The sequence below is a fragment of the Rhamphochromis longiceps genome, linkage group LG3 (assembly GCF_057381845.1).
Source record: "Rhamphochromis longiceps isolate RC_006_pf linkage group LG3, R_longiceps_female_GT1.1, whole genome shotgun sequence".
NCBI classification, from domain to species: Eukaryota; Metazoa; Chordata; class Actinopteri; order Cichliformes; family Cichlidae; genus Rhamphochromis; species Rhamphochromis longiceps.
Genome location: NC_140559.1, coordinates 37,607,301 through 37,630,852, shown reverse-complemented (window position 1 = coordinate 37,630,852; position 23,552 = coordinate 37,607,301). Strand labels below are relative to the sequence as shown.

At 42.4% G+C, this 23,552-nt stretch overlaps 2 protein-coding genes across 4 annotated transcripts in view; both read right to left on the bottom strand.

The window, feature by feature from the left end:
• Nucleotides 1-45: 45 nt before the first annotated feature.
• Nucleotides 46-14,654, bottom strand: cyld3 (cylindromatosis (turban tumor syndrome) 3). 3 transcript variants are annotated; one of them, XM_085396159.1, is made up of 17 exons: nucleotides 14,562-14,654; nucleotides 14,093-14,315; nucleotides 13,490-13,607; nucleotides 12,995-13,152; nucleotides 9,775-10,275; nucleotides 9,490-9,595; nucleotides 7,761-8,221; nucleotides 6,101-6,266; nucleotides 5,806-5,947; nucleotides 4,589-4,711; nucleotides 4,042-4,133; nucleotides 3,884-3,947; nucleotides 2,340-2,538; nucleotides 2,143-2,251; nucleotides 1,939-2,057; nucleotides 1,317-1,524; nucleotides 46-1,233 (listed from the first exon to the last, which is right to left on the bottom strand). In XM_085396159.1, exons 2-17 carry the CDS (start codon nucleotides 14,258-14,260, stop codon nucleotides 1,049-1,051), a joined length of 2,919 nt encoding a protein of 972 aa, XP_085252285.1. In that variant the 5' UTR covers nucleotides 14,261-14,315; nucleotides 14,562-14,654; the 3' UTR covers nucleotides 46-1,048. The 3 variants fall into 3 exon arrangements, with proteins under 3 accessions (XP_085252285.1, XP_085252302.1, XP_085252294.1); XM_085396176.1 differs by having other exon boundaries at nucleotides 6,101-6,260; XM_085396168.1 differs by lacking the exon at nucleotides 14,562-14,654 and adding an exon at nucleotides 14,386-14,525.
• A 195-nt stretch (nucleotides 14,655-14,849) lies between these two features.
• LOC146674475 (adenylate cyclase type 2) overlaps nucleotides 14,850-23,552 on the bottom strand; it is a 29,512-nt gene continuing 20,809 nt past the window's right edge. The window contains exons 18-26 of the mRNA XM_085396151.1: nucleotides 23,241-23,318; nucleotides 22,738-22,913; nucleotides 20,706-20,790; nucleotides 20,438-20,596; nucleotides 19,046-19,192; nucleotides 18,822-18,929; nucleotides 18,514-18,628; nucleotides 18,157-18,281; nucleotides 14,850-16,233 (exon numbers count right to left, since the gene is read on the bottom strand). Of these exons, the coding sequence (XP_085252277.1) occupies nucleotides 16,099-16,233; nucleotides 18,157-18,281; nucleotides 18,514-18,628; nucleotides 18,822-18,929; nucleotides 19,046-19,192; nucleotides 20,438-20,596; nucleotides 20,706-20,790; nucleotides 22,738-22,913; nucleotides 23,241-23,318 (1,128 nt within the window). The 3' untranslated portion in view covers nucleotides 14,850-16,098. The remainder of the gene's footprint in view (nucleotides 16,234-18,156; nucleotides 18,282-18,513; nucleotides 18,629-18,821; nucleotides 18,930-19,045; nucleotides 19,193-20,437; nucleotides 20,597-20,705; nucleotides 20,791-22,737; nucleotides 22,914-23,240; nucleotides 23,319-23,552) is intronic.

The window sequence follows — 23,552 nt, the reverse complement described above, 5'->3', positions numbered from 1 at the left end:
CAATAAAAAAAAAAAAAAAAGGCAAAAACACTAAGACATAGGAACAATATCAAATCTTTATTCTCATTGCGTGTAGCTGGATTGCATTAAAGAACCTGTAAGCAATCTAACAGTTTAAACATCAATGTGCAATCTGTGCTGTCAGTTACAGGGAATGCTATTATATACAGATGAACTGACGTGTAAATAAAGCAGTGCAAACTGAACTGTGCAGAGTACAAGTGTTACATGTTACAGGCACAGTGGTTTCATACAGTGTGAGAGCATCATTAAGGCACAGGTAAACTCACCAGCAGGTTGGCAAGTGTACACAGCTCTTTACCTAAACATAAGGCTCTTTGTTCAACAGGCACAGTAGAAGTGTGGAAGTATGGCTGACTGCTTTCTGGATGGACGGTGGTTTATTCTCAGACCCTCACCACTTGTCGTCCTTTACTGGGCAACACTTCACGAAAGAGTTTAAAGTGCATCTTGTTTGTAGACAAACTGCAACTCCTGATATACAGAAGATGTGAACATTAAGGCCGTGCCATAAATCTGCAGCAGTTTGGCACTTAAGCAGTTTTAAACATGGATGACCCAAAAAATTAGCCCCAATAACAAACGTCAACCAGCTTAACCTTTGCTGTTTTACACCATCTTCTTAAAAACCTTTGGACTCTTGCTGCTACATCTGCTATTTTTACATCTCTGAGTGTGTGAAGCTGCGGGCAGCCAATTCTGGAGAGTGTTCCGGGTGATGAGCAAAGTTTCTGTTACAAAAAACCTCCTGGGTCTGTACATGAAGGCCAGTTTGTGTGTCTAACATTACCCACAAAGAAAAGAAGCTGCACTTCAACATTCCCGTCTCACTGGGAACTTCAGTCTCTAACCCCACTTCACAGGAGGGAGTAATAAAAAAAAATGCTGGTCATGGTGAGAATAAGGCAGATTTCATGTTACACCTGATATTCTGAAGTGCAACGTTTTATTCAGACAGCTGTGCGAAGGGAAGAACCTGAGGACAACACGTCCACTTCAGTCTGCACGTCTGTGCTGAGTGTCCGTGTCACTTGTACAGGCTGAGCTCGGGGCTGTGGTACAGGCACATGTAAGAGTCGCAGAGCAGGCGACGCGCAGCCTCCCTCAAGGAGCTGGGGTCCACTCTGCTCAGCTCCTCCTCTGACAAGCTCAGGTAGCGGCCCACCTCGGGACAAGCCTTCACTTGGGGGATGTTGAAGCCGTTCTCTCCACCTGTGTGAGAGCACATGGAGAAACGTGAGCGCGTGCTCCTCGCTGGCTGAATGTAAGATTCGGTTATCGTGTTTGAGTTTCACCTTCCCGATCCGCCATGCTGTCGAAAAACAGCCAGTCGGTGTCGAGGGGCCCGTTCTTGACGAAGCTCACGTAATGGCTGGTCTCGATGCACGTCACAGCGAAGAGAGACATTCGCTGTCGCATGCAGTGCAGGGGGCCTGTCCACTGTTCCCCGGGGACGCCAATCTTCACCGGGCTGTGGGACGCTCGTTTCCTGTGACTGTGGACCTGGTGATCAAAGTCAATGAGTAAAAAACACAGACTGTATATAAAAGGCGGCAGCAGCTACCATGAAGCCAACCACTGAATCACAAGTGCCCATACTTGGATGACAGAGTGGAGTGCTGAGATTATGTGAGGAGCAAGCAGCAGCATCTAGCAGTTACAGTTATAAACATATCTGATATTTAGTGCAGAGTAAGACACAAAATAAGAGTGCTTATTTGGCAGCCAACTTTCAGCACAGGGTACAATCTTAATCTGGTATCATGTACAGAGTACCGAGCGAGTCTACAGAGTATCAGCGATCCAGAAAACCACAACACTGGGCTGAATTAAGCTGGACTGCTGCAGACGATTCCATCTTTAAAGCAGAGGCTCTTTGGTGCATGTCTCTATAAACCTGAAGCAGTGAAGGGCTACCTGAACGTTGCAGGTCTTGCAGTACTGTTTCAGATGTCCAGGAGTGATGTCTACATCATCGTAACACTGCAGACACTCCCACTCGGCTACAGCCTGACAGATAGTACACTGCCTCAGAGCTGCAAGAGAAAGGAGAACATAAAACTTAAGCTACTTCAAATCTTCAATGAGCAGGAACAAATCGCTCCCTGTGATCGTCCTTACTGTCATCCAGCAGGTCTGTGATGTCCAGGCTGAGGGTCGGCAAGATGGCGTCAAACATTTTGAAGTCTTTCCCGAACCTCGGCATGAGCAGCAAGAGGCAAGAGGGAGCCTGGTGGGCACATCAAGCCACACATAAGAAAATATAGCAACTCCTTTTTACTCATATTGATGTGAAATCTCTGGCTTATTTCTATCACCTCAACAAACTTGAGGCCGGAGTGGAGAAAGGAGGACTCCAGCAGGGTCTGGACGCTGGCGACCCTCATGGATGACGCTGAGGAGAGGGGGATCGGGGAGTTGACTGGGGAGAGAGCCTCGGGCGAGGAAGGAGAGGGGGTAAGGGCAGGAGGGAAGAGCTGATAGAGGTGACACTCCTGTGGCTGCTGAGACATCGATCTGAGGAGAGGAAGAAGGCAGGGAATTAAATATGTAGAATGAGCTCAAGATTTAGGTGATGATCAGGCCTCAGCTCCTCTAACTCGAGCTACTGAATTTGACCTTTAACTGCTAAACCTTTAACGTTCGATACATTGTTGTGGAATTCATAAACAAATATTACCTCCTGAAGCATGTGGTTTTCTGTGTGGTGCAGCCCATCCAACATGTCTATGCTTCAGGTTTTATCAATGAAACACCAGCGTGTGTGTGTACGGTTTTTAAATGCAGTCTGCAAGCCAAGCTTGTGAGATCTAGCTGTCTAATTATGCTGCCCTCTGGCTGCACTGTGGATCATGTCTCGTTCAGTGTTGCTTTGTTATTGTTTCCCTCGAGACCTTGTTTAACACCAGAACAAAGCCACCGGGTGCAATCCTAAAACACTGACAGAGCAGGCATTACAACAATGACCACCTTTGATGCTTGGCTGTGTAAGCATATAGTTATCCATAAATATTTGGATAATAACAATTTTCCTTGTAGTTTGTCTCTGCACGCCTTCACAGTAGACTTTAAATCAAGCAAGATGTGAGCCAATTTCCAGCTTTAATTCAAGGGGTTCAATGAGAGTATTGCATTAACTCTTTAGGACCTGCAGTCATTTTTACCCTTCAGCTATAAAAGACTGATGGGGTATTGTCATTACCCTGCCAACGATAGACAGGCGGGCGGGCCGCGTGGTCACGATAACTCAAGATCAGTGCAACACAGGACTTTCAAATTCATAAAACAGGTGCATCTATTAAAAAACACTGGCAAGTTTGAATAACAGTGACCTTGAAGTCAAGGTCAGAGGTCAAGTTTGAGATCCGTTGAGTCACTGAAGTACATAAAAGGGAGGTGAAACACTTCATGGAGCTCTAAGCAAATAACAACATGGACAAGCATGAAAACACTGAACGCAGTCTTCACAGGGACACTATAGACACAAGAGGCAAGTCAAATAGTTTTAGGAAGAGCCACAGTCTGTTTGACCTCCAGGCTGGAAGTCCCTTTTCCTTTAGTTAGATTTAGACAGTGTGAACTTCAACAACAACAAACAACAACCAGGCAAATATTTCCATCACCTTTGAACAAAAGTGAACTGGTGGCAGGTTGTGTTCTCACAGAGGAATGCATGAAATGTAGAAGAGCGACAGTGTTGGAAAAACGTCATCCAAATTCAACTTCCAACCGCGTCGATGCAACAGCTAACCTGTGTGTGTGATAATGACTGTGTGCAGGTAATCTGGGAACAACAGTCCAGTGAGAAACTGTCCATGCAGACAAAAAGAAAAGAAAAAACAGCAAGTGTCGGCAACATTACCTGATCTTGAGAAGCGGCTCGACTCGTAGAAGCTGGAAAAGCTTGTTGAGAAATTCTTCAGGATCTGACAGAAAGAACAAGAGAGGTATGACAGCATTCCTCGAAGTCTTTAACTATGTTTGCAGCACAGTCCCTGGTGGAGGAGAACACTTGCATACCTTTCTCCTGGTTGGTGAAGCCCATATCACTGTTCGCAGCTTCCAGCAGTCGCCTCAACGCCATTGTCTTACTGGCACACACATAGCCGTACCTTTAAAAACACGGCAGCACAGGAGCGCCTCAGACACGTCACACAGATATATAACAAGAATGTGAGCACAAACTAAAGTTATGAGCGCTTCAGCCTAGCGACACGTGAACATGTGGTGTTTAATGACTGCAACCTTTTGGGCCTCCTATTAGAATGACATTTGTGTTTAACGACCACAAACAGAACACTGGATTAAACTCCACATGCTTGTGATACCAAAGGTCACTATTCTGGATAAGTAGCAGTAGTGTTAGTACTGTTATCAGATAACCATGGCCACTGACTCGTGTTTTAAAGCCAGTCTCAAGTGGTCACTAGAGAAACTTCAGTTTTTGTTGTAGAGATGGTGACAACAGAAACTGATAGTAAGGAGACAGGAAATGGGCACAACAGTCCCTCCATCATACCTCCCGGTTCATTTTAACCAAACAATGACCAGTGACAACAGCACAGACCTCCGCAGTGGGTTGACAATGTCGCAGCGTAGAAGGTCCTGAGCCTGACTGGAGCTCTGGTCGGTTTTAGGGTCGGTGGGCCAGAATAACACACAGTCAGCTGAACTGCAGCAGGAAAACAGACTGTGGAGACAAAAGCACACAGGTGGGGTTTAAAACAAGCAGCTGGGTGGAATCTTGGTGCACCCCCTCATTTAATGCCAGGCTCCTTCATTTCTACCTGTAGGTAGATTAGTTCAGCAGTGGTGAATCATCCATCCTCACGTGCACACTCTCAATGCAACAAATATACATCATGCAAAAAATATTAAAAGTGAGAATTATTAATAATTCATTTGGGGCATCATGTAGCCCACAAAACTGGCAAAGCTATAATTTGTTTATCTGCGTGACGGCTGCATAAACAAAGCTTTTTTTTAAACCAGATATCTTTGTCCAGAAGGAGGAAACTAAAACTCTGTGCAAAAAGAAATCGAACCAGTGAACCGCTGCAACTGTCTGGTGTGCAGGGATGCTTGGGTTCAGCTGTGCTTCACCGATCAGCCTGTTAGACCACTTCACCATTTGACTGAGCGATATTCTGTTCTTTACATGTAAATATCCAAACCAGGACACCAAGAAGAAAAAGATAAGAACGATTCAGTAAAAGCACAATAAAATAAAATCATCATTGTTTTTATCAACGTGGAAGAAAAGAAGCCTTCTCAAACATTCTTGCACACAGCTTCACAATAACTGCTCCAAGATATTTATAACACTGAACATATTCCACAGTCGGACATGTGACATCATATGCGAGTGCACTTTCATGTCTTTGCTTTTGATATGTTCAACTGAAGGTAGCAGTTTTAGACTGCTGACCTTCCTCTAAGTCCCTGGTTTCCACGTGGGCGGAGTTGTGAGATGACGGTCTTAGTCATATCTACTCTCTTCCTCATCCAGCAGCAGAAATAAGCCTGTCACATGCATCACTTCTAATGGTCACATTTAATATGTATTGTATTGTATGTACAGTATTGTAACAGTATACACAGCAGAGGCACAGCATGTCTGCTGTAGATCACAGTGACAAAAAACATTCATTATCAGCCTTTTTGTGAACCATCTGAAAGATCTGGTATAAATCTGAAAAACCAGCTTTTGTCAAAACAACATATTTACACCAACAGTCTTCTTTCTATGAGATGTAGGACAGTAACTAATGTCTCAGATGTTACCTGAACAGCGTGGCATCCAGGTAGCAGGAGTTGAGGTGACCCTGGATGCCTTTCTTCCAGCCCTGGTAGAGCTCCCGGGCCTCATCCCCCTCCACAGGAGGAGTGTGCTCCTCCACGCGCTCACTGCCCCACTCTGCAAAGGCTGGCAGCCACAGACACAGAAGATGGTATTAGATATCAGAGCGTCATAAATGCTGCTTTAACAGCGATCATCAGCATGTATGCAAAAATGAGACAGAGAGCTTTGACGGCGAGGTGCTGGCGTGGCCTTGTGCCAGATTACAGCCTACTTTACCTATAGAGTTGCATCGCTCCACTTGATTGACAGGCATCTCGGGGGCGGGGAATCTGGAGTCCCGTCTACAGTTGCGAAGCTTTACGAAAAGCCCCTTGTTGGCCGGGCAACGAAAGTGACGCTCCCCGAGGTAACTGCCATCCGTTCCAGCAGACAGCTCCTGTTCCTGACACACACACACACACACACACACACACACACACACACACACACACACACACACACACACACACACACACACACACACACACACACACACACACACACAGTGGGGATTTATTAGCCTATTGCAAACCAGCATGATAGGAGGTCATTAAACTAATGGAGTGAAACCTGTGACCTGCTCCAGGCAGGCAGCCTGAGCCCTACGTACTGACCTGCCTTGCAAATCAAAGACATCCTCCCTCTGGGGCTCATATCACCCCCCTGTGTGATATGCGGCATATTTGTGCCTAGAGCCCACACATCAAACTCCAAGTTTCCTCTGCTGCTGTAACAAAGTATTTGATTCAGCTGTTGATGGTAAAAATGAATCCATTGGAACAATATACTGGAAGAAATCAGTTTCTGTACTGATGCTTGATGCGCCATTACAACTGCTATAGATTAAAAAACAAACAAACAATTAATGTAGCTGAAGCTGTAACCTCTGTAACAAAAAGGTGAAACCACAGCACAAGTGCCAAAAACTGCAGTACCTCTAATGTCCACTTGAGGCTGTCTCTCAGGATGAGTCAGTCCCCACAGACTCCTACATAGCAGATCTATCTCTATAACCTTAAGCTAATCTATACTTGGAGTGATTCATAGTCACATGGCCACCAGATACCACAGACAGTGAGCAGCATACTGCAACTTCAAGTGCAGGGGGCTAAGTAGTTGATGAGTTCCTGATGCCTTCATCTCTTCTTTTCAGTGCATGTGTAGGTCAAACATTTGTATATCCTCTTTTGAATCTGCGAGTTCAGCAACTCAAACCCTGCTTTGTTTGACCTATTTCACTCTTAATGGGACGATAATTTACAAAATGGACATCATGTTGTAGTAATTCAAACTCCTTACTAAAGACTGGGCCCATGAACCCGCCAGGTAAAAAATTGCTGAGGTCATGGATCAAGTGACAAGAAAAATATATACAGAGTATTTATGTAATAGGAGCTGTCCTCCAAAAACGCAGCATTAAAGCACTTCTGCAGAGGCTTCTCAGACCACCTGCAGCCAGCAGAACACAGAACAGGATCAAGAACAGGCAAGACTTTATCAGGAATCAATCCACAAGAACTGCCAACAGTTTCTTTGAAAAGAGAACATGCAGAAACATGGATGCTTGGTATGAAAGGTATCCTTTAACAAAGAGCGAATGATCTTCTTAAGTGTAAACAAACTGCGGCTTCCTTTTCCATTGCCCTCATAAAAGTTAACAGGAAGTTTGTGTAATAATGAAAAAGGATATGTGGTGACAAATGTGGTGATGGAAATAACCCGTTTTTGTTTAAATAATAATGCTAACACGACTTTACCGGCATAAGAAAACAATGATTCAGTTATAAGTAGCAACTGCTTTCAATCCGTCTGGGAAGTAAAAAACTGATGTAGAAAACTCTGTATGAGTGTACAACCTCAATAAGGGAATAAAAACTGAGGCACAAACTGTCCTTACCAGTTCGATTCCTGCCACTGGCTCTGAAATCCCGTTTATCCATCCAATCCAGCGGATAACTCCAAACAGCGGCGGATCATTCACTTCAACCATCGACCCGACCTCCAGATTGCTGCCCGATCCTGCCTCTCCATTCTCTGCTGCGTCGTCACCGTTACCCGGAGCCCTCAGCGGTGAGGCGGGTCCGTGAGTACCATTGGTGTGCTGCTGCTGGCCGGCTGTCAGGCCTTGCGGTTTGGGAGGGGGTAGAGGAGGAGGGGGAGGAAGCCCGGATTTCTGGGCGGGTTTTGGCAGAGGCAGAGGGGGAGATTTAAGTGCTGGTTTGATTGGGGGCATCAGGGCTATCTTTGGTGCAGAGGCAGGCGGCGATACAGGGACTGATTTAGTAACTGGGGGGAGTGCCACCTTCAGGACGGTTCTGGAAGATTTCTGAGTGGGGTTGGTTCGATGGGACTTTGGTTCTGAGGACGCAGAAGTGAAGATGTTAGACGTTTATTTTTACTGTTATGCTCCTGCAACGCTTCGTCTCTACAAAGCTCAGGTGTAAACACAGTTGTGTCCACATAGCCCTCATTCACGTCCACTCGGCCCTTATGACAAAACACAATTCCTTGTTTTGACTGCGTTTTCATTTGGTTCAGTTACACATCTCTGTATTGCTTTTACTTAGTGATTGTTGGTGTTAATTGTTTCTTTTCTGCAAGATGTTTATAAAAAGGTGAGGTCAAAAAAAAAATGTGGCAAGTGACCCATTACAAGCAAAAACACTTCACAATTTGATGTAAACTTGGTAAGTGCCTCCTTCAAAGTTGTCATTTGCTGCTTTCTAGCTCTTCTAGCATAAAGAAAAAAGACAGCGACTTATCGAGCTTCGTTTCATTTTAGGAAGTGTATTGATTCACAGTTCATTTTAATTCCATATTTATTCATATAGTGCCAAATCACAAAAACAATATTGCAAGTGAAAGAGCCTACAATAATACAGAGAAAACCCCAACAATCATATAACCCCTCTGAGCAAGAGCTTTGGCAAAAGTGGGAAAGAGAAACTCCCTTTTAACAGGAAGAAACCAGAACTGCTGTCAGGTCGATCTGTGCACGTTAGGTGGACAGAAAAGAGGCACTTGTCTTTTCCCTCTTGGTGACTTCAGTTTATGAGGGAAAAGCAAAATTATTTCATCACCTCATGTAAACAGTTTAAACGTGTCTTAGTAAACCAATGAAAAGAATCCCCCTTAAGACACTGTGTGGTTATGTAGGCCCAAGGTTTATATGGTTGACGTGATGCAGGTAACACAAAAGTAATACAAGTATTGTAATGACTTACTTTCTGTAATGAAAGAAAAAAGCTAGATTTGCGTAGTTTGTAAAAGTTAACAAAGTCAGGTGTAATACAGGGTTTTTTGTTTGTGTTTCTGACTCAACCACAGAATCTAAAAATGGAAGCAGTGCTGAAAAAGGCACAAGGAAATTACCTTGATGTGGACAGCTGCCAAATTTAGGCAGGTTAGCCTTATTGTTTCTATGTTTCTCGGTCTATTCTCATTTGACCGTATTAATTGTGGAAAAATACTGGAACTAAATCTGCCATTTTTTAATTAAATTTTTCTATATAGAAGTCAATTTATGTTAAGAAGAGTGATTAAAATCTAAAGTTTAAAATCTAAATTTGTTGAGTAACCTGAAATAACTGAGGCCTGAACTTTCTGAGTGTAAACAGCTGCTTTACCTAAGGAAACCTTGTTGACTGACACCAGCGCTCCATAAAGGACTGAAGGAATGTGGCAGAGCTTCTCTCCCTTGTAAGTCCCGTCCCAGCTACCATCAGGAGTGTCCTAATGTACAACACAGAGTCAAACATTAAATGCAAATAGAACGGCTTCACCATTACACTGTATAAGACCGTCAAAGCGAGGGAAAATATTTTTTGCTAACAGTTAAAACATGTCCTATTTTCTACAAAAAAACAAAACAAACAAACAAACATCTTCTCTCTCTCATGGGTCATACTGACCAGAATGGCTCCCACGTACATTCCTGATGAGGCCCGGCCTGGCAGGGGCCCACAGAACACCACTTCCCCTGCACAGACTTTGTCATCCAGGGGGAAACACACACGCTGACCAGGGCGAAACAGCGGGGGTGACGCAGGGCCTCGGACATGGTTTTGAGCTGTGATGGGTGCTGAGTCTGCAGTTCGTGGAAGGATGCTAAAGGGGGACACCTGAGAAGAGCTGTTGGGTGGATGCTGGTGGAAACTAATGTGACGACTGTGCTGATGCTGCTGCTGCTGGGGCGGCAGCTGAAAATGGTTTGGGCGGCCATTGCTGCTATGGTGACCGTTGCTGCTGCGGTGTTCTCGCTCACGGGGTCGCTGGTGTCCCTCGGAGCTGCTGGACCACTGGCGGGGCCTGATGTGACTGGCCGGGACGAAGAGGGCGCAAGCTTCGGGGCAGGTGAATAACCTCTGGCCTTTGTAAGTGCCGTTGCTTTTTCCCCTACCCACCGCTGAGCCCTGGAGGACAATCACACACACAGTTAACATAGTTACACTGCAAGTGACACAGCAACTCAGCTCCTACATCTGTGGTTTGTATATAAACCTATGATTTGATTCCCCGGATATTTTGGTGCAGTTTTATGCTCGCAAACTTTGGAGCTTTATGTATGCAGTAATTGTGATGATTGTGCCAGCCACTGATTATTGTTGGCAATGGCACTCCCTGATGGCTGCAGCCTCCCCATCAGGACAGCAAACTGTAGGAAAAGTGTGAATTAATGAGTTACATTATTTATTTTTATGAACTTCCAAATGTTTCTTTTCAGATAAATGTAGCTTTGGTTAGTCTCCACCCTGTTCATTTTAGCTTTTATTTATTTATTTTGTTTTTTAGAAATGTTCAATAGAACACATTTAAGAAACTAATAACAAGTACTACAACATAAACACTTGAGTTAAAGTCACACCAAAGCCTCCTCACACAGGTTGACATAATTATCTGAAGAGCGTTCATGTGTACTATTGTTTTATTTTAGTGAGTACACATCTAGTTTTTATTTGTATTTCTGATACCTGTATCTTTTTGTCATATTTCATTTTAGTTAGCTACAAGTCAAAGTCAGAGTCAACTTTACTGCAGCAGACATGAGGACTGCACAGTGGACTCAACAGCTTTACAAATATAAAAACACAGCACAACAGCAATGAAGGTTAGTCATCATATGTGAATGTCTGTACTGATGAATATTAAACTAAAGTTATGCAAACAAAACTATTGCACAAGCCAGCAACAGTTAAAAAGGAAGCATTGTGGAGGATGACTGTGTGTTTTCATGTATACAAACAATTATAGGATTGTGTGTCTGTAGTGCATGATTATGTGTATTTAAAATGAGTACACAATCCTGACTGCCTGTGGGAAGAAGCTCTTGCAGAACCTGGCAACCTGGTGCCTCAGGCTGTGACAGCGTTTGTCAGATGAACAAGGTCCAAACTGGCCAGATCGCAGCCTGATCAAGCATTGCTTGAACGAACCTCATCCATGGAGGCCTCACCCAACAACAACAACCTTTAGGACACAAAGAATCAGCTGCCAACACCACACTGCCGAAGGTATAGGACACTCCCAGAGGTTCACATCCCAAAGGTCTGCAGATAGTTTGGCAGCACAGGGGCAACCTGAACAACATTAGGAAGGATTTTTATAAATATCTGTGGGTCACTTGATTTCACACACAGGGGTGAGGATCCAGTGGTTATTTTATGTAATCTGATGTGAGGAAAATACAGTCAATGGACGACATGTATAACCAGCATTTAAAGTGGATATTTTCCAAATAGGTTTAAAAAAAATTAATTTCTAATTTAATTTCTTCCTGTACTTAAGTACAAGGATTTCAGATGTGTCACCATTTTGCCAATGTCTGGCAGAAGATGGGAAAAACAAAAACAAAACAAGAAACCTCTGATGGAAGGAAACTGGTTGGGATGTTTAGGAGCCACCAAGGCTCAAGCCTGACATGGAGTGGAAACTGCTGCATGACCAGTGCTTCTGTCCACAGTGAAGACAGCGTGACCTAACAATGCACTCAGAGGGTGCTGACCAAGAAAGAAGCCCCTGCTCCATAACTGACACCTTCAAGCGCGATTGAAATGGGGAACTTTTTTTATAGTCAGACATGCAAACCAAAGAACACTGTAACAACTGTAAAGCATGGTGGTGATAGCATCATGCTCTTAGGCTGTTTTACTGCCAGTGATACTGATACATTGTCCTAAGTGGATGGAATAATGAAGGAGGGCTCCCTCCAAATTTTTCAACTTCCCCTCAAAACAGCTGGACAGTTGAAAGTTTACATAGTTGGGTGTCATCAGGACAATGTTCCCAAACACACATTAAAACTGGAATGGATGGATGAAGCTCACACTGAGCTTCTTGAATGGTATTCCCAAATCTCTCACCTCAACCCTAATAAAAATCTACGAACTACACTTAAAAGCTGGGCCTTGGCCAGGAAACCAACAAGTTTAAATAAACTCTACCAATTCTGCCAGAACAGTGGCCAAACATTCAACCAGAATAATGCCAGAAGCTTGCTGATGGCTACCAATAGAGTCTGGTCATGGTGCAACTTGCAAAGCGATCCTTAAATATATATTAGTGGGGTGTATGTATATATTTGAGCCTGTATTTATACTTTTGACAATGTGCATATTAGAGAAAATCCAAACATTTTTTAAAACTTGTGCACCCAATTCTTGTTTTTTTTTAAGTCATTAAAGATGTATGCTGTACAATTATCCCACCCTGGAAAAAGAACAACTGAAAGATATAATTATGAGTCCAAAATTACCCTGACATTCAGTGGATGTAAACTTCTGACCACAACTGTAAATATTCTGCTGTGGAGGGTGGTTTTAACAGTGTAGCTGACTGGTGTACAGCTAGCACCCACAGAGCAATATCAGCACTGATCCTGTGAAGCTTCTGGGTAATGAGTCAAAAAAAGATCCCAGGAAGTCTCTTCTTTTAGCGATTTTATACTCTGGCTCTTTAGCTGCCATCTTTTTTTTTTGCCCAGGTTTGGTAACGAACAGCTATTGTAGGTAGTGAGAAACCGCAAAGCAGGTTCAACAGTATCAGCTATACCATGCAACGCATAAGTAGTTCAAACTGCTGATTAAAGCAACTTAAAATATTTGAAAATTCAATCAATCCAATGATTAAGCCAACCTTGAGTTGGACCCCAAAATACACAGCGCTGCTTCCTCTGGTTAAGGGCCCGATGTACTTCAGCTCTGCCTCTGCCAGCTCATCCTGCTGACCTATTTGGACCCACAGCGGGGAGTCAGACGGCAGAGAAGCCAACTGCTGCAGCTTCCCAGGCTGGTCTGAAAAACACAGAACAATACAACAAACAAACAAATAATTAGCAGATTACAAACTTCTAATTACATTTGATTAACATCCTCTGGGACAGTTTTTGGTCACATTTCAGGCCATAAATGTACTTATAATAGAGAAAAGCTTCAGTGTGCTCTACAATTACTGCGATAAACAGCCATTACAGTGTGCACAGTGTGCAGTAAAAACAGGGCAGCTTATGAGTAACTGGCAGCACTTAAGAGACACAAATCTGAACTCTCTCTCCTTAGAAAGTGAGTTAAATCAAGCTTCGAGCACATTTTAAGTAAGCAGCTGTAAAATCTGCAGTATTTTGCTTCTTACTTAGAAGTTTTATTCGAGCCTCTGGATCTCTAACAGCCTCCAGCAAGCCAGTGAGGTCAGTTGGGACATCAATTAAGACTCTCCTTTCTATTTTTCCCATGAAGTCATTGTCCAACACCTGCAGGAAAAGAGGAAAAACACATGTGGGAGAAAGAAACAGGGAGAGGAGGGATGGTGGTGTGGAGTATGAAAGAAAAATTAAGAACAAAACAACAGGAAATTTAACTCTGACGATTTTAAAAGCAGGAACTCAGCAGCGGCTGGTGGATGCTCGAATCTGAAGTGGAACATAGTGAATGTGTTAGGAGCAACATAAGACATGGGCCACCCAAGTGATGCATAATGTATATAATTAACTGAGATTGCACAAAAACACCACTTTAAAAGTCTTTTCGAAATATTATCGCAAAATACTCAAGATTACTCCACCAATGTTAATTAATTTTAATCATTCTAAGTAAGAGAAATAAAAACAGCTTGTATTAGTAAAGTTGACGCTGACAAATGGTAGCACCTTTCAGACTCTCCTCCTAGCACTACACAACAAGTTCCTCCATGTGTCAAATCTTGTGTAAATCTGTGAATGCAAATATATGTTAATACCTTAACCCAGGGGCTGTCCCCTTTTTTATCCAAATCTTGCTCCTGGCAGATGAACCCCCGCTGTAGCGAAATGGTACCTTCCAGCTGGTCGCGCACCTTTATGTCGGTCGAGATCAAGAACGTTTTGGGGGGGCGGCGCTTCCTGATCTGCTCATGGGCCCCTGACATCTTACGTGTGTGTGAAGTGTGGCTGGTTCACAGTCGAATTAACCCCTTCATTTTTCTAAAAATTTGAGAAAAATAGTTAATTAAAAGATACGTAAAGAGGGTTTAAAAAGAAAAAAAGAAACAACCTGTCTGTCGGGCCAAGTGGCAGCAGCGGCAGGTAACGTTTAAATTTTCCTCACTGGCGTTCAAACTCAAGGTTTGTCAAAAGAAATGGCAAAAGGCTAACTTTCCGTCATTTCCTCAACAGACAAAGACACACGGTTAGTTTTGTAAGTTTTGTAGGCGTCTATCAGAAACTCACCAACTTCATGGGCTCCGACCGTCAACATTTCCCCTCACATTTAAAGGAGCTTCGCTGCAATAACAAACCATACTGTGAAGCAGGAAGCGGGCTGACTGACACCGGCGGGGGCCAATAGCAAGTTAGAAGCCATAACCGAGGGAGGAGCGTAGACCAATCAGAGCACTTGTGGGCGTTACCATGTTAGGCAAAGGGGGAAATTCCACAGTTCTTGTTAAAGTGCTCACTGATGCACGTAGGAAGCTTCCACACACACACACAAACACCACATGTGTTTTTTTTTTAATTTTTTATTAGCTTATAAATAGAGTGAATTCTTCAACTTACACAGAAATACACATCCAAAAAAAGAAGACGAAGAAATATTCTGAGCACAATCAGAATAGGATCCTTTAAAACATAAAATAAGTCTTTTTAAAGTGCAAAATTTCCAAATGTGCATCATGTGACTCTTTTTTAATGGCGTAATTATACTGATATTCTGATGTTTTACAGCATAATTAATGACAGCTATGGGGCCACACTCGATAAATAAATCATATTTCAGAGCTATATGGTTTTATTAAATCTCTCTGGCTCCAGCAGTGAGGACATATGACCAGCCAGTCCTTTTTTTTTTCAGAATTTCACAATAAAAGCACAGGTTAGAGAATAATAACAATAACTAAAAAAAAAATCGCAAAAATAAATATATTTTACACAAATATTTTTCTTTCCTATCCCATGGAACAGCTTGTGATTCCCTCAGGTTAAAGCAAAAATATTACCAAACCTGTTTCCAGCTGCACATATAAACCCTTTTCACAGGCGTAGCTAAAGTTATGAGCAGTGCCAGTGTTTTTCCTTCAATGACGAGTCATTATATCAGAAAACAGCAAATGCAGCAATACAGTAAAAAAAAAAAAAAAAAAGTGAAAAATGTAAAGATATCTGAGCTAAAACCTAAATGTCTGTAGTGAAAAACATAAATAATCTAAAATAAAATCCTCTAAATGTAAATCCTATATGATCCTTCATATAACAGCAGTGATCTTTGGTACCTTCTAACTTCATACACGAGTACTGTGTGATTCAGCCACGACCAATGTACCAAAAAAAGCATATTTCATTTAATGTTTTGATAATAATACAATGAAAAGTGTCTGCAGCAGTTTCACATGAAACACAGATACAGTACAGAAACAGTAGGCAGCATGCGTGGAAAGCTCCCTGCTTTCGGCTGCTTGCTCGCAGTTGTGCGCCTTCCTTTGACCAGTCTGAGGTGGCTTCTCTTCGGTGAATGTGAATGATTGCCGGGTGTTGACCTTTGCCGTCACATCACACAGAGGCCGTGCAGGTGTCTATAATGACTGCCGGCCTGGCTGAACATACAGTGGTGTTTTATTTTAAGTCCTTCACACTGATTGTGTTTCTCCGTGTGGAAAAAGAAAAAAAGAAAACCCCAGAATGAGTCATGCAAGTGTGAGCTTGGCTGCTACAGACAAACAACAAGCACCTGCAGCTTGTGTCTGGGCCGTGGCCTGCAGTGAAGGCTTGATCAGAAATCAGGAGACGTGTGATCCGTGTTAACAAAGTAGGTGGTGAGCTCCCCCTTCCCCTTCACATTCACTTTTCCTCTGAGAGTGACGCCGTATCCCACAGTCTGAACCATCTGGGACGTCTCCTCGGTCACCTGCGAGCCAGAAAATGACAATAAAAAGAGTTAGGTTATATGTCTCTCCAGGCATCTTTAAGCTGCTGTGCCAAAAAAAAAACCACACCTGAGGCAACAGAAAAGCACAAGAGGCAACGAGCTGCCAAGGCAGAGCTCACAGCTCAGTATGAAAGAAAAGATGGTGTTGTGCTGGAGTCACATTAAGAAAAGTCCTGACCCCAGTTAATTCGATTATATGAATCCGACCACGTCCTGTCACTCAGCACGTCCAACCAATGACGAGGGGAGTAGACATCAAGACCTTATTGTAACGAGAACCCGATGGTGCTATCTATCTATCTATCTATCTATACATGGTACAGTATGATGTTAAAGCCTTAGATTTGCTTCCAAAGAGTCAGCTTTCTTGTCATTCTTAAAATGCTCTTGGACAGTAGTTCTCCAGGTTTTATGAAGGTATTTCAAAGTTTTCTTTGGACATTGGCTGCTTTTTCACTCGTTTTCAGTTCATTCTTTTTGCCTTTTAAGAGTAATGTTTGTTGTTTTTATGCTTGAATCCTTCAAGCATAAAAAAGGCTCCCAAACAAAAAGCAAGGGACCAAATTTAGCCACTTTGTTACTAACAACCTGTTGTAAAAACACTTAATTTGTTTTTCATTTCTTTAGTTGAATCTATTGAAAAAAAGCCAAAGATAGCATAGCTTGTGTCATGGTTCTGGGTCAATTTGACCCTACATTTTGAGTCTCTTGTGTTTTGGTAATATTTTGTATTATGGTTTATGTTCTGGTTCACTAGTAGTCTCTGTTTAGTTCCTTGATTATTAGATTCCCTCTTGTGTCTTGTTTTTCTTGCGTTCCACTCTACGTTTCCCCCAGCCCGTCATGTCCCCCCTTTGTCTGCCGTTCCTCCGCTCTGTCAAACTCCTGTGTCAGTCTTGCATTCCTTCATTTCCTGTTTTATTGTGAAGGTCTTATGTTCCATGTTCAGTGTGCTTACTTTAGCTTCCCTGGTCTCGTCATGTCTAATTTGTCTCAGCTGTGTTCCCATGTGTTTTCTGTTCCCTCGTCGTTGTACTGTGTATCTAAGCCTCTGTCTCCCTCTGTCCAGTGTTGCGTCTCCTTCATTCCCTGCTGTGTGTTCTGCCTGCCTGCCTGCCTGCCTGCTTAGTTACTTGTACATTCCAGTTTTAGTTAGTTTTGCATTGTCTGATATTCTGCAATAAATTATAATTAACTTAAAAAATTTATTATTTGCCTCCATGAGTCTGCGCTTGAGTCCTCTCTTGCCTGCTTCACACAACCAGCACATGGCAGCTTGACATACATGAAATAGTGTTTTTGGACCAACAAGGTGATTCACAGGCAGCTATTGGCTGAAAACTTGGCATATCTCAGCCTGATGAGCGGGATGTCCTTAAAATACTGAGGAAACCGGACAAAGGAAGAAGTTGCAGGCCTAGAAAACCATTACATTTATTGTAGTGTTGTTGTGTGGCATTCTTACCAGAAAACTAAAAATACCCCTAAAAAACACACAACAAAAATAGTCTCCATTAAAATTTTATTAGATTTTTTTTCTATCTAATAGAACTTTACCTTGAAATATTTGTTTTGTCGTATTGTGTCCTTATGTCATTTTATTGAGCCATATATTTTGTTCTTCTTCTATAAGCTATTTTAGGTCGTGTTTGAGTTGTAGCCGCTGTAACAAACGACTTTCCTAACCTTTGAGAGTCAGTAAATAAAGTTTATCTTATCTTACTGAACAATATTGAAACTTTCATCAGACTGGCGTCCTTTAATAATGCATTAATGCCTTTACAAACATCAATAAACCACCATACAATATTTTATTATCATATTATAGGCTTGTTACACCAAATCCATCAAACACTGGTGAGAGAAACAGACTCAGGATATATTCCAAAAAACAAAACTGACCTGGATCTTGTCCAGTACTCCTGTACTGTCCATCCTGCTGGCCACGTTAACAGAGTTCCCCCAGATATCATACTGAGGTTTATGGGCTCCGATAACTCCTGCAATCACTGGGCCGTGGTTGATCCCTGAAGGTGAACAGCAGACAGAAGTTATTTCAGGGTTATCAAGACTGTCTGAGGAGGTGAGATCAGCACCATCCATGCACCCGTGTTGTCTTTCTTTAAATCATTTAGCTGTTTATAAAAATGAAAAATAAACAGACATCATGCAACTTCTGATTCGACTCTGAAAATAACAATAAATAACCAGACTATAAATAATCTGTAACATCTGCATTATTCTTCTGCAGAGACTCACCAATCCTCAATTTAAAGCTGTTAAAAGAGTGTGTGTTGATGTTTTCTAGCTTGGCCATCAAAGCGATGGCGAACTCCACCATGGAGCGCACGTGGCTGTAGGACATGTCACATTTCTGTAGGGGGAGCCAGAGATCACAGTATTCAGTCAGAGGGAGCGTGTGCAGTTTGTTTACACTTTAAAAGTGGACCAGAAGACGGCTTTGCAAGCCTGGATTTGCAAATCCAAATTCCTTTCCTGAGTATGTCAGTCATCCTGTGTGCAACCTGCAGGTAATAACCTAAAGCTGTGACTTCAGGGTCACAAACCTTTCTTTCATCCCCCGGAGCCAACTGTGTCAGCCCTGCAGCGGCCATGTAGGTGCTGCCGATGGTCTTAATCTTCTCCACCGAGGAGAACTTGGGCTTTGAAAGAAGCTGCGTGAAAGAGACACAAAGAGGAAGAGAGAGTGAGAAAGAGGCAGAAAAGACAAAACGTTCCAGCAGGCTGGTGCTGACAGCAGCAGGACTTCACACCGTCAGCTTCCTCATACCTCATCGAAGTCTGATATGATTTCGTTGAGGAATCGCAAACACTCCAGGCCGTCTTTGTTTTCGCTCGTCTCGTTGTAAAACTCCTTGAACTGAGGCACCGATGCAAACATCACGCACACGCAGTCATATGACTGACTGTACAGGTCCTGAAAGGATGTAAAATAAAATTATGATTAAAAAAATAATTCCAGCATAAGCCTATTTTCATCCAATTTGCATGCAGGAGCCAAGTCAAACCTGCTCTGCTGCTTTTTGCACATGAAACTCCAAAAAGGTTTCATAACTGGAAACTAGCGTGTTGGTGCCAACACTCAACTCACTCAACATCCAAAAATCATTGATTTTTTTTCCCTCCACAGTGTTTTCAGACTAACTACTCTCAAATATGGCTGACTGAATGATTGAGGTGGTACAAATAGTAAGAAAAATATATGAAGCAGAAACTTTTTTCCCTTTATTTCCTGTCAAATATGTGCTGTTAACCAATAATTCACACGAGGTCAGAGTATGTACAAGTAAAGGCCATGAGAATTAAAACCACTCTAAGCACTGTTTTTGAGATTGTCGTCTACTCTTTCACTGTATGATGTCAAACAGAGTGGACATCCGTAATATGGCCATCTCAGCCAAGAATGCCCATCGTTCACAAACCTTCTGTTTGCAGGGGACAGCCAATCAGAAGAAAACTGGCTTAAAGGCAGAGATAAAGCAGCTTGTCTTTGATAGAGGATGAACTGAGGAGCTGCACCAAAGCCAAAAGACAAATATAGGGGTGTGCAACCGACTAGATTTAAACCTAAATTCTCTTTTTTGGCTTTCAAATAAAGTTTTTTTTCCCCATCAATCCATCCGTCTTCTGTCATTTATCCAATTCAGGGCTGCAGGTGGGTGGCCGAAGCCTATCCAAGCTGCCACAGGGTGAGAGGAAGGGTACATCCTGGACAAGTCACCAATCTGTCACAGAGCTAACACAGAGGGAAGAACATGCAAGCTCCACACATAGAAAGACCAGATGGTGGATTTAAACCCAGGACCTTCTTGCTGTGTGGCTAAATCGCTAACCACTGTACCACCGTGCCGGTTTGTTAAAAATATTCCTTAAATCTATGTTCAATTGTGCCAAATAATCAAACGGGATAACTGATTTTTGCCTCAATCGAGCAGTTCTTGATAAATAAGAATTATTTTGAACTGTGAATCATGCAAAGCTCCAAGGACAAAAATGTGGTGCTGCAAATCCTCCTTACACACCCACTTTCATATTTCCTCATTAAATTCCTCGGAATGTCACACAGTGGAAGATAAATATGAATATCAGGCTTGTTTCCAACTGGATCTGTATTGAACAGATAAAGGACAGAAGCTGTGCACCTTGGGAATGTCTTACTTACCTGGTTATTGATGTTTTTGCCCACGAAGAAAGAGGCGACGTGGAGTGGCAAGACGTTCTGCAGGAGGAGCTTGTTGACGTTCTCCATGGTCTCCATCTCATCTCTCTCTGTCTTGAAGCAGCGCTCCAGCAGGAAATCTACACGGCAGCTCAGCTCATCCTGAGAGAGAAGCGAAGAAGCATTGGTTTAAACCCGGATGTGACATGCACGGCATTTCCTTTGTTAAAGAACTTCTTGCACACGGACACACACAAACACACACACTCACCTGTCTGGCCAGTATGATGCATACAATGTAAAAGATGGACAGCCAAATCCCAGACATGATTTGAGGGTCCTTCAGGACTCCGGGCCTGTGGAAAATCCCATGCATGTTATTATTTGTAGAACCGTGCAGGCTTCTAACATGTTTCCATTACATATGTTCAAAGACCAGTGTCTTGTATCACACACAGCCGATGCGGCCGGCGCCCCCAGGCGGGCCTCAGTCGACGTGGAGTGAAAGCCGATGAATAAGTAATGCTGATGTGAAACTCCAGACCAGGATTCACAATCTGGACTCTCAGAGGTAGACAAAGAGTAGGAAATCCAACACTTTGGCTTGGCAAAGCACACTATGGCCCAGTTCCACCTCATCTCCTACACCCTCTCCCTGCACACTTTTACTTCCTGTGGAGGCTCGTCCACATTCAGTGCTGTTCTAAAACAAATAGCTTAAAGCTGAAGTGGATAATTAAGACCCCCCCTATTAAAGATTAGCAGCACACTTCTAAAGTGGAGCGGCTGATTTGTGTCCGATCATTTATAAACCAAAATCCTGGTGATGTGTTTACCTTTTTTTTTTTTCAAAAAGGTCATGCTTCTCAACTGGAAAAGGGTGGAGGACTTAGGCTACGTCCACACTAATGGGTTTTCATTTGAAAACGCATCGTTTTCTCTCAGTTTTGGCCTCCCGTCCACATTGACATCGAGCATTTCGAAAACGCTCACGAAAACACATACATTTGAAAACGGAGCTGTCCCGTCGCAGTGCGGACACTCGAAAATGGAAACTTTCTAAAACGATGACGCATTTTAGTCATGTGATGCCGTCATGTGACCAATTAAACAAAGATAGCGGAGGGCATTATACAGCAGTTGTTTTGATTGCTCTCAATTTTGACAGTCCTAAAAAAGATTAACATCAGTTTGTACATGCTCCGGATAGCTTTTCAAACTCTTTAATTCTCACTCGCTTTTGCGCATGCGCTGTACTGGAACGTAAGCGTTTTAGCCGTTTCAATGTGGACGCACAACTCTGTGAAAATGACTGAAAACGCTAGTGTGGATTTTCAAATCTATCCGGGCGAGTGTGGACGTAGCCCCAGAGTTAGGAGCTCAGGGGCTCAGAGTAGACCCAATACTCCACATAAAAGGAGGCAGTTGAGGTGGTTCAGGTATTTGACTGGGATGCTTCCTACATGAAGTGTTTTGTTTGTAGATTACATCTGTCAGCCAGCTTGAGAACACCAGGGTGTCACACTAGATAAACTGAGACTAGAGGAGGCAGCCTGGGGGTTGAGGGAGGTCTGGGCTTGTCTGCTTAGACTATTCTTATTGTGGAGGGGAGGGTGGTGGTGGTGGTGGGGCTGGGGGGTGTTAGTAAAATACTGTTACACTTTTCTTTCATTTTTGGCTTTTTAAAAAGACACATGAAAACACATGTAGATGTTAGTTGCAGCTTTATTTATCATGAAAAGTTTAACATAAGAGGAAAAGTTCTGTCTTTAAAATCACATTTACAGCTTAAATGTGGTTGCCAACATTTAAAAATACTAACCACCACCCCTCATGTCCTGTTATTTGAAAATCGTTCCTTCCCAGTCATCGTGTTCACAGCATTTTCTGAAAACCTGAGATTGACCTTGAGGTTAAGATTCAAACTCATTCAAGATTTATTTATTTTATAATTAAATTTTATCATTTTATTTTATTTATTTGTTTATTTATTTATTTGCATTTCATTATTATTATTATTATTATTATTATTATTGATCGTTTTTACAATTCTTTATTTTTTTAAACATATTTATTTTTATTATTTTTTTCATTTTCATTTAGACACTATGGTATCAACTGATGCAATAGTGCCTTTTGAAATCTATTTATTAAAATCTGCTACAAACATGAGATATTGGAGGACTTGAACCTTGCAAAGTTATTGTAACCATTGCTCTGGGAAATGTGGAGAATGAGGCGAGTGCTTTGCTTGTTTATCAGCGTTGGCTTTTTCCATATGTGGAGAAGTGAAATGTACTCACTTGGAACCATTATAAAACAGTTCGATGAGGCAGGTTGATCTTGACTCGAAAACATAGAGGAAGAGGGCGAGGTAAACCACGACAGCCAGCGTGAGCAGCAGTGTTTTCACAGACATGCACGTCCTGGTGAACACAATCACTCCCAGCATGGCCAGCAGGCAGCAGTACAGGTAATACTGCATGTTTGGACAGAGGGAGGTAGCAGGAGAAATATGTGAGTACAACAGGTTAGGCGTGACTTGGAATACTTCGAGTGAAATGTTCCAATAAGTTCAAGCAGCTATGTAACTCTCTTGGCCAAATATCTTTCAGAAATGTAGGAGCTAAATGTCAAGTATTTTAGCAACGTTCAAGTCTGTGCAGAGACAAAAAAACAAGTCACATAGATCTATAGATAACAATGTTATGAAGAAATCTAACAAACTATCATACTGCCCCAAAGAAATGATAAAGTACATTATTTAACATGTAATAAAGGTGCAGTGAAGCATTTATTTACTCACAGGCAGCGTGTGGAGTTTCAAACTTTCCCACACTGTGGTGTTGGCTATGCTGGTGCAGTTATTTCCAGGAAGGAAGTGCTGCAAGAAATTTAAAGTTAAAACAGTAAATGAGATATAACAGAGTAAAGAGGCCCATTTAGTTAATCTACAAAAGATCAATAATTATTTAGCCATAAACTGTTTTGTTTTGAATGAATTTATAGCTAAACGCTATTCTGTGCCAAAGTCTTGAGTCACCCCTAATTTCTTTTTATTTTGTTAGGAATATAGGAAATAATTGCAGTGATTTACTGAAACAGATGCAAACGTGCT

Bases quoted from the DNA above. Each gene is read 5' to 3' on its own strand.
- cyld3 (XM_085396159.1), bottom strand. From the start codon at position 14,260: ATGTCAGGGGCCCATGAGCAGATCAGGAAGCGCCGCCCCCCCAAAACG. The intron at 5,948-6,100 runs GTAAAGTAGGCT...TGTGGCTGCCAG, and splicing joins GGAGCGATGCAACTCTATAG to CCTTTGCAGAGTGGGGCAGT. The intron at 4,712-5,805 runs GTAACATCTGAG...TTGTCTCCACAG, and splicing joins CTGGATGCCACGCTGTTCAG to TCTGTTTTCCTGCTGCAGTT.